This window comes from Phaethon lepturus, unplaced genomic scaffold, assembly GCF_000687285.1.
Source record: "Phaethon lepturus isolate BGI_N335 unplaced genomic scaffold, ASM68728v1 scaffold9019, whole genome shotgun sequence".
NCBI classification, from domain to species: domain Eukaryota; kingdom Metazoa; phylum Chordata; class Aves; order Phaethontiformes; family Phaethontidae; genus Phaethon; species Phaethon lepturus.
Window position 1 is genome coordinate 31,414 of NW_010561180.1, and position 10,651 is coordinate 42,064.

The following is a 10,651-nucleotide window of genomic DNA, read 5'->3' on the forward strand; positions in this document are numbered from 1 at the left end:
TTAAATGGCCTTTAAAGTCTCTGCATTTTTCTGACCATTCTCGTCCTAGCTGAGACTCGAATGCCTGTGGTTGCTCACTGCCATGGTGGTTCCACAATACAGCATATGTCTATCTGGAGCCAGACTGATTTTGCTTTTTTAAAAAACAAAAACAAGAAACAAACCCACTTTCTTCATTTTCTGTATTCCCGTCGGCACATGGGAGAGACTCATGTGGAGAGGCCACGGTGCTTTTAATGTGGCAGGCCCTGAGGGCACAATTCAGGAAGAGGAAGCAGATCTAGCTACGAAGAGGCAAATGCTTCCATTTTTCTTCTTTGACTGACCTGTCTCCCAGAAGGAAGCAGAGCTCCTTTCCTGCACACCAAGAGAGGACCCACAAGGCCAGAACTGGTGTCTCTGACTGCATCCACAGCTGAGTAATAAAGCCAGGTTAAACAGTCTGGATCTTCATCTGTCGGGCCCACATCTTCTGGCACATTCCACTCATATGTAAACGTAGCACCAGGACTCACGTGAGAGGCTGGAGATTCAGTACCTATTATAGAAAGCATCGTTAGGAATTATGTCTAATGAACGTTGTTTATTTTATCGCCTTTAACACATCAGCGGGAACAACAGCTTGTTCGCGGGAGCTTGCAGGAGCCCCGTCGACAGGCGCACCTCCGGAGGCAGCACCGTACAACGCCCCCTCGTCACTCTTGCGGTAGCTCACACCGTGGGACTGAATGCTAAATGGTCGGCTGGCATTGTTCCGGAAGGTCACCCTGATGCTTTCACCCACTTCAGCCTTGATAACAGGTCCTAGAAAAGAGCACATGGTCTAATTACGAGATGTTTCTAGCAAGTAATGTATGGATTACCAGGAGCTTATAGCAATCGATGGCTGGCTGCTTTTCCCATTGCATGGGGAGCTGCCCCTGGGCCTGTGTGGCCGTGGACAAGGTCATTGGCACATGGCCCGAATCACACGGGCTCCACTCCTGCTTCCTCATGGAGGCCCCGTGACATGCAGGACAGTTTCTCCCTTTGGAAAGGGACCTACAGACATCAGCACCAACCTCAAACTCAGTCCAGAGCCATGCCAGAAGCCTGCCTAGCCTGGCCTTGTAATTCAGAGCCTGACCTTCAGAGACAATGGCATATTCCCACAGGCAAGCTGGGGATCACCTCAACATTGCCTTCAAGAGCTTTCTTGTATCCTGGGGTGTCTCTTGGAAGAAGCCACAGGCACCAGCATCTGCAGGAGGCAGGGACAGCCGAGGGTCCCTCCCTCAGAGGTGGAGGGGCACTGTAGGCTAGCCAGTGGAAGTGATAGTTTACTCTCATAAAAATCTTTGACATGAAATAATTTTACATATCTTACCTAAGAGTCCAAGATGTGCTTCCTCTGTGAGTCTTTTTTTATGTTCAGTGAAAGAACCATCTGTGTATTCTTTGTAAATGGCTTTTTTATAAGAGCCACCAATTCTTGTCTCACTTTGTTCAAAAAACGTGTGAGATTCACTGTGAAAAAAGAAATTGCAACACATGCAAACAGTTCAAGCCACAATGCTTAGCTTTACAAAGGCAGTCAGGACCTCAAACCTATTTTCTGAAGTATGACGTGCTGTCTTTGTCTCGTGGGTCTCCTTTCAGTGATCTGGCCAGATGCTTATGGGCAGTCCCACACAAAGATGTGCAGGAATCCATTATCCTCCACTAACTTCTCTTTAAGAAAAAGACACTGGCTGTATTGCCCTTACAAAGCCGATGTGCTTAGAGACTCATCAACAATGATTTCTAGTCAACATCTTGTAACCTGATGTTTACTCTTCTCTTTATTGAAAGTTACAGGTAATTCAACAACAGTAGATACAAACACCAGGAATATGTAACACCCAAATAGAAAGTGAGAAGATTTAATTTACACTTTTTAGTCTACACTTTTACTCTTCAAAAAAGGACCTTTCAGTGTTTTACAAGCACTATTCAATGCACTGTGCCTCACCCCTTGTGGGGCAGGTAAGCATTCTTTAACTCACAGATGAAAAATCTGAGGATGCAATGCATTCAGTGAATTAATCCACATCTTAAATTGTGTAAAGACAGAGCAAAGGGCAAAGCTACCTCATGCAAATAGTTTGCTAGCTGAGATGCCATTAGCATTATTTTCATCAGCTGAGGAAACATTCATTAATTCCTAGCTTTGTTCTCTAACTCGGAACAATCAACCATCTTGAACCATCAGAGGTTACTGCCTACATATGACATGACAATTCATCTTTATCCCAGTGAAATTACTAATGTAACAGCAAACTTTATAGTAAGATTGCAAGGAAAACAATAGACCTAATTTGGTCTGATATTTATCCTGGCATTAATATTTAAGCAGAGTTGAGGACAATGAGAAATGTTGCTTAAAAGTCAGTTCTATCAGATGGCTCTCCTTATTCAGCATGCTTATATCAATTCTGCTTGGAAAGTAAAACTTCTTTAATTAGAAGCATTTACCTGTCAGCAATTAATTCTTGTCCTGTAAAATGGTTCATTGCAGATGGGCCATAATTCCAGATGATCTCTTCAGCAGCAATGAAGTACTGTCTTATCTTTGTACTCTCATTGTGAACTGTTGTGGATTTCCTACAGTCTTTTACTTTAAAAAGGGCCTGCATACCACCTGGAAAAAAATGAGGAGGTAGAGAAAGGTAGGGAGGAGGAACCACACCTTTTTTTCCTCTTTCCTTGCTTCCAGTAGCTCTTCTCGACCCTGGAGAATTCCCATAGCATTGATGGATATGCAAATCACAAATGAAAAGGAAGATGAATGATATAAAAGGATGCACTCCAGCTGAGCTAGGATGTAGGAACACAACCATGGTATTTACAGCAGGCAGAAAGGTGTGGCAAAGTGCATTCTGCTTGTAAAGCTGCAGCTGACATGGTAGTTACACGAAGATTAGGGTGGAGTGGGAACAGCACTGTCAGTTAGCACTTCAGTCAAGGCCAGGTGCTACCAGACTGACCATCCTCCCTCTGAATATAATCAACAGCTTGCTTGTGAAACTCCTGAGTCTCTGCACCCTAGCAGAAAGGTCTGTTAGCGAATCTGCTTGCTGGAGATAAAAATAATATAATAAAGAGAGTCCTTTTACAGCTATAGATTAAGCCAATTTGTAGGATTTAAGTCTTGCTCAGGATGTTTCAAACACATCAGGATGCTGCTTGATGTGATGGTTACTTCAAAACATATAACCTCTGTGTAGCTGAATCTCTAGATTAAACATACTCCCTTTTATATCAGAATTTTCAAATCTTGGAGAATGGTTTTGAGTTCTGTGTTCCTTCCCACTTTTGTGACAAATTACTTCTCTAACTGACTTATAGGGATGTATCATGGAAAAGTGTAGAAATAGCTTCTAAGTACTTCATGTGGTTTAACACTGGAAATACAGGAAGATACAGGGAAGAGAAATGCAGATCATCTCTGCTTATTAGCCAATGCATTTTGACAAACATGTCTTTGTCAGCAGGCAAGTTAGCTTGTCTGTCCGGTGCCCCTTGCCCAGACATGGAATGAGGCCCAACTTTTTTGTTGGCAAACAGAAAAAGCGATTAATTACCTTCAGTAAGAGGCAAACATCATGCTATCATTTGTCTAAAGTTGAGGCTTGCAAAAGAGACAAGACCTCTTCCATTACAGACAAGAATTTCCTTGATTTCCATGACTACGTGCTCAAGTCCATCTAACGCGCTCCTAGGCATTTCAATTACTGTGAAAGTTTTGTTACCCAAAGGAGAATACCTTCTGGCGTATAAGCAGGTCAGGAGTACTGCTAAAGTGACTCAGTAAACTGCTAGCTCAAGCCAAAAAAAAAAAAATGTGATGACTGGAAATTATTCTGTACCTTCAATATGGTCATTCACTTGGCAGCTGAGTAGCCATTCCCCAGGACGCCTTGGTATCATGATGGCATCAATAAACGTGGCTGGGAAGAGGTTGATGGTGTCAACTCGATGATGCCTTTCTATTAAGGTCTGTCCATGAAAGTAGGCTGAATGGATGTCAGCTTCATTACCCATGCCAAAAAGATGCCATTTTACCTTATCTTCCACACACATTGTGAGGTTTGGGAGGTATCCATACATGTACCCATTGATTGCTAAAAGAAATGTTATTTATTAGTTACCTTCACAGACCTTACGATCTTTTCTTCAAAAGCAGGTGTCATACAACCATTGCTCTATTCTTCAAAATATAAAGAGGCTCAAAACAAAACTCTGCACTTTTGAAAGTGAGCCAATATCAGAGACACAATTTATCAGCACAACTACCTGCATGACCAGCAGTTCCTGCTGTGATTCTGGAATCCATGTCAGTGACAAAGGTGTCTTCTTTGTTGACACTAACAGTAAAAACTATTTTTAAAAACTGTGATATTATACTGCAGAGTTCAGGAGAAACAGAACAAAGTAACACAACTCTGTTTAGAGTGCCTGGGAAATTATACTGCAAAGAGGTTCTTCACCCCTAGGAATTTTATATCACAACTACAAAGGTTTGATTGTACAATACTTGCCATCACTTTTTAATTTTTTTAATTTAAAGGGATCTTTCTTAATCCTCCAAGAAAAAGCCCTGCTTGAAAAAAAAAAGAAATTATCTACAGTTCATCTTTAAAAGAGACAACCCTTAAAAATATTACTTCACCGTATCAATGACAAGCAACATTAAATAACATTCTCTCACAGTGCATTTTATTGCTTTCCTGGAAGTCCTCATCATCTTTGTCAACTCTGGAAGGCTCCGAACAGTATGTCCTGATATTATCCTCTAGATACCAACTGAGATTTTCATCCATCACAGAAAACATAAGGATAAATTCAGCATCAAAGTGTTTATCACTGCTCTTATTCATTGCATCTGAAAAAGAAAGTGGTATATTCAAAGTCTTTTGCAACTGACATTATCTTTTAATCAATTTTAAGTGCAGTATCAGTAGGACTGGTCACCGTTCACTTCATATTTTGCCACTTTTCTTGAGTGTGAGTGTTCAGATAAACTTACAGACGTGCTCAGGAAACACGTGATAGGCACTATAAAATAAGTTTACTAAGAATAAATATTGCATGTCATAAGATTACGGTAAATCTGTTTCTCATACCAGTATTTACACATCCTTCTGCATTACTAGCATGAACACATCTCACTCATATGGATTTGTGGACGAAGTATTCTGCAAATTATATTCACTGTCACGCACAAAATCAAACTACTTCCTATGCTATTGAAAGGCAGCTACCTGAGAAGACAAAAAGCTGCTATTTCAAAATTAACTGTAATCTTCTCCTCTTTCAGTAAATTATTTCACTGATATTTACCAATAAACATCATCAATCACCTTGCATATGTATTTATATACTTACTTACTTAATTTATGTTTGGTTTACCTTTCCTGCAAATTATTAAAGGCCCAACAAGCCCTGAGGCAACATCTCTTGGAGCATCTATGTGGGAGTGGTAAACCCTGGTTATGCAGTCTGCATCTCCCTTAGCTGGACCTTGATCTTCTGTCACATCCCATGTATAAGTGTACTGGCCTCCTGGCTCCACAGCATCATCTCTCTTTTGCGAATCTTTGGTGTTGTCAGGATAAAAAGCACCTGAAGAATGCCACGCAGCTGCCATTAACACAACACGTTCACAATACGATGTCAGGAGAGCACCTGCCATGCTTTAAACTTGACTACATGTTGCAGTAACATGGACTGAACATCTGAATACAGGCTAAAAAAAATCTTTAAATTCTGGTGAGTAGATCTTTTCCTTCTCTTTAGGAGTCTCTTAATTTGCCTTTGAATTCCATGGGAGTGCTTTGATTAATGGCACATTAAATTTAGTCCTTAATTTATTAGGAGGGCACTATGTAATTCTGCTAAAAAGATAACAATTCAAATATTAGTAAAACATTTCTTAACTATTAATCTTGGAAACTGTTCTAAAATATTGCATATGTCGTCAAGGAATACAGGTGTTGCTGGAATGAGAGCAACAGAAAAAAAATTTAAACATTGTTCTAAAGAGTGCATGTACTGCTACATAACACACTGTTCTGCTCCCACAGAATGTGTCTATATCAATAATAGTTGTAATGAAAAACTTCATAAAATATTAGAAATTAGGCTGATACTTCATAAATTCTTCTAATGGAAAATTTTGAAAGATTGCTTTTGAGACAGCTGTATATTCTCAACAATTAACACACTGTTTTAAGGCCCAGTAATAAAACTTCCAACAGCCATATTCTGGTGCAGAAAATACCCCATTGCCTGAGTGTGGCAAGACCAGCTATCGCAAGGGCAGATCATCACTAATCCCAGTAGCACCCCTACAACACATCTTAAAGTGTGTCAAACTTTTATCTCATTAATTTATTACTAGGCAGTAACTGTTTCTCCATTTTTAAGAAATTCTTGTGTATCTTATATACAATATCTAGAAATTTAGTCTTAAGAATTTGGAACTGTAAGTTATCCCTGTCAACAATATCTTCTTCAGAACAGCATAAATTTTTCCTTTAGGTATCCTCAATACCTGCATCTCTTATATACCTTTATACACTTTTTTCAGGTGAAATATAAATATTCTTATTGAAAGAGTAATGTTGAAAGTGAAGTGTGGATCTAAAATGCCTTCTTTATGAATTCCACTTTTGGTTTTGTATTTCACTCTTGAAAAAATTATCAAACTTCTTAGCTCCTGTTTTAAATTGGTTGTGTTTGTTTTAAATCATTATTTACTTTAACAGTCTTCTCTTTGATGAGAGAATATCACTCAGAGGGATGATCAACTTTTGATAAATTCTGGCACAGAACGGACTCAAGCTTACCTTCGTTCTCCTTTGTGTATCTTACACCGTGTGGATGCAGTGTGTAGCTTCTGGAAGCAAAGTTTTTCAAGTGAATAATAATGGCATCTCCAACTTCTCCCTTAACGATAGGGCCTAAAAAGCCCAGCCAGGAAGGCTTGTCAACTATCACGTCATATAAATGATTGGTGTACTGAGTGTAGACAGCCTTCTTGTAAGTGCTTCCTATCCTATGTGGTCCCCTTTTGAGAAAGACTCCAGCCTGCCTGTAAAGAAAATACACAATACACAAGCACATCTGTAGTGTCAGGTACTCATTTTATATTTGAATGGTGTTAAGTAGCAGGGTCTCAAATAAAGACCCGGCCTCCGCACACTGTGCACAACTATGCTTGTATGTAGGAGCAAATATGTCTCTTATCGTAAAGAGTTAGGCAGCCGTATCGAGATTAAATATTATGCACCAGCCTGAATTTTGTTCTACCTATTTGTAGACTGGAGATAAGGGTATTTGATACAACTCTGGGAAAAATTAAGACCATGTGTACAAGGCAAGTAATAGTTCTTATTACTCGAAACTTTTGTACTTGCATACTTAGACTTCTGTATGATTTTCCATAGCCTGTTAAAAATAATAATTTCCATCATCATGCTACTATGCTGACTGCATAGTCCTTGCTCCATTGCAATCAGGAGCAGACTTTTCAGCTGTAAAATATATTTAAGATGTCAGGACATGAGCAAAACTACAAGGTGCTGCTAACGTCCAGTGCGTGCGTGGGGGGATGATGACATGCAGAGTGCGGAAATGAGACCAAGCCCTCAGCTTGCTCACCAGTCACAGATGAAGAAGAATCACAGCCTCAGAGCCTGATACAGATTTACCCTAATAAAGTCTCATTTTTACAGGTTCAGCCCAAGAATATACAAACAGATTACATGACAGCAAGGCATTAGCAATGCCCTCCTCAATCACCAAGTGCCTTAACTATTAGACCATTGCTCTTCTCAATTAATTATTAATTATACTAAAATTAATTATATTAAAATGAGAGCTTGGTTAGTGAGGAAACAGCCTAAGCCATCAGCCAAAATGGGACTGATGGAGATGGTATTTCCTACACGTGGTACCAATATCTCTGAACCATGCAGGTATCTACCGTGGATACGCTGCCAAAGCACACCAGCCGCAGGTGAGGGGTCACCACGTATCTCTGACAGCTATCAACTGGGAACGGCTTTGGAGCCAACTTTTGCCTGTGTTGAGGGTCAGGTACCTTTCATTACATATTTTAGTCTCTGAGAAGGGTTCTCTTTGTGGAAAACATGCTTATATGCACGAAGTACAATGGGGAGAGAAACTGCCAGCACTGGCTGTTCAGACCAGCAGTGCGACTATGGGCTGATGCTGTTTGCCCAGACTTCAGAGTCCTGTTAATAACAAATCCTCCTGCACTTTTCCCTGCCCATTTCAGGACAAGGTGTGGAATTAAACCTACTCCAGGAGGAGACAATCCTAGGAGACGGCAACACCGCCTGAAGTTCAGCAGCCTCCTGATTTCTCATCTTACTTGATGAGAAATCAAGCCAACTTGGTTTCATATTCGTATTCATATTCATATTTATCATCCATGTCGTGAAGCAAGTTAATACCGCCCGAAAATGCACAGTATGTCCCATGAAGCTGAGCAGTGTTTGAGCCTGTGTGGAAGGGATTGTTTGTACCTTGACAAGCACAGATCTGAAGTGTCATTTAAAAGCCAGTTCAGAGCTCCATGAAACTCCGAGAGCATAAACTTAGCTGCAAAGGCTCAGTTACTAGAAGTCTGAGTGCATGAAGATTTTAGCCGCAAACTAAATCAAACAAATACGTTATGGCTCTTCTTGGGCTGTTTAAACAGCTACCATTTAATTGCAGAGTATTCTTTTAGCAGGTACACTGCACTCTTCCCTCTTCCTGCTGTTCCCTTCTATAAATATCAATCTCCACACAAGCACAGCCTCATAGTTGAAGGGTTCAGGAGGAGAGGAAGAATCAGAGAGGTTAAAAATGAGAAGTACAATAAAAGGGACCAGCTCCATTGCAGGTATACAACCACTGAAAAACTGGAATTAATTTAGCATGCTGCAGATGGTCACAGAGCAGAAAAAAGCAACGGAAGTGCAGCAAATGGTGGTGGCTTGTTGGATGACACCACTGCTCTGTGATTTTCAGACAAGATGCCCTGCTTCCACCATTTATCAGATTTACGAACCTGCTGAATCACTGGCAGTCTTACACATCAGCCAGATTATGAGTGTAAAAAAAAGCTGACTGCTTCACCTCATGCCTGATGAAGTGGCAGATTACAGCTGAGATATTGTTGGCTCTCACTAGAGAAAACAAACCACAGGAAATCTTCTAATCCCTCATCTACAGACTAAATGAGAACTGTATTTCTGAGATTTTTCTCATTTCTGGTTTCTGTCTTCATTTTTTTTATTTTAGTATAATCCCACGTCATTTTAAAGGCACTGAAAAAATAGAAGGAAGGAACATTTTTTCTCTCTCAAATACTTCTCTGATGCCTTTTATATCTGGGTTTTCTTTATTGATGGTTCGTATCTTCAGGATGCTCCCTTTGTCCTCACCCTGCTTATCATTCTCACTCTGCACAGGACCCTCCTTGCCTTGTCACCAGCCACCCAGCTCCTTCACTGTGGGTGGAAGGACCCAGCTGTGCTGCTGCACCTCCAGCAAGTGAAGATGACCGCTGCCAACAATGAGTATCTGAAAAGGAAACCTGTGCCCAATGGCAAAGTTTTAAATTTGTCAAACTTCTGCATTTAAAAACATAACAGCAAAAGTTTTCTTTTCAGTGCTGGCACCTTAGCCATTCAAAATTAAACATCATTAGACATTCAGGGTTTTTTCTAGTCACTACTTAGGAAAGATTTCATTCCAACAAATTCACAAAACCCCTGCATATTCCAATGCCTTTCATTAGCAGAGCATTGGAATTCAGTTCACAAGCAAGCCAGGGGAAAAAATCAAAATTCCCTTATATGTCTGACAGAAAATCTACTGACACCAACATGATTCATCTCACTGCCTTCACCAGGTGAAGGTCCTAGAGTTGAAAGCAGCCAATGCTGCAAAATCAGAGTCAACCAGTTTTTACTTACTCTTCTTCTGCAAAAAGCTGTCCAGATACGATATTTGTCTCACCAGGTGCGTAGTTCCACACCGTCTCTGTAATGCCGATGTAGTACTCCCTGTTCACTGCCCCAACCTGGCAGCAGCAGGAACCCAGCAAGCAACTTAGGAAAAACAGCTTCATTTTGCACTCGTGAGCCTTGTGGACAACGTGCAGTAACACCACCGACAGCCACCAGCCATTTGCCTTTATATGTTCCCGTCTCTCCCACCTCCCGTCCTTGCCTCCCCCCTCCGCGCTCCTGTTTGCTTTGGTGAACACAATAAAATGTTGCACAATGTCTCTGTGTGTCAAGAGCAAACAAAAGATTCTGGTAACCTCATCAGCTCAGATAATCTTCAAAGACATTTTTTCATTTTCTGCCAACCTTCCATCACACGAATCACCATTTAGAGCGTTATCGGACTGTAAATTTTGTAGCTGAATTGAAAGAACTGTAGATTTCAACGATTTACAGACTTAAGCTCGATTACGGTCCCCACTGTCTTTACAGCGCTCTGTAGCTCGCGCGCTGCCGGGGAAGTCACGGCCGTGAAGGGCCGCGCAAGAACACAGCCGCTCAGGCGCGCTGCGAACAGCTCCAGCGCACACAGGGTCCTGCTCCTG

The 10,651-nt window shown here is 41.0% G+C and overlaps 1 protein-coding gene across 1 annotated transcript in view; it reads right to left on the reverse strand.

Moving 5' to 3' along the window:
• The window catches only part of CP (ceruloplasmin (ferroxidase)), an 18,454-nt gene extending 8,286 nt beyond the window's left edge, over positions 1-10,168 (reverse strand). The window contains exons 1-9 of the mRNA XM_010293904.1: positions 10,014-10,168; positions 6,870-7,114; positions 5,431-5,643; positions 4,730-4,903; positions 3,888-4,142; positions 2,494-2,659; positions 1,367-1,506; positions 664-804; positions 327-538 (exon numbers count right to left, since the gene is read on the reverse strand). Of these exons, the coding sequence (XP_010292206.1) occupies positions 327-538; positions 664-804; positions 1,367-1,506; positions 2,494-2,659; positions 3,888-4,142; positions 4,730-4,903; positions 5,431-5,643; positions 6,870-7,114; positions 10,014-10,168 (1,701 nt within the window). The remainder of the gene's footprint in view (positions 1-326; positions 539-663; positions 805-1,366; positions 1,507-2,493; positions 2,660-3,887; positions 4,143-4,729; positions 4,904-5,430; positions 5,644-6,869; positions 7,115-10,013) is intronic.
• Positions 10,169-10,651: the final 483 nt, after the last annotated feature.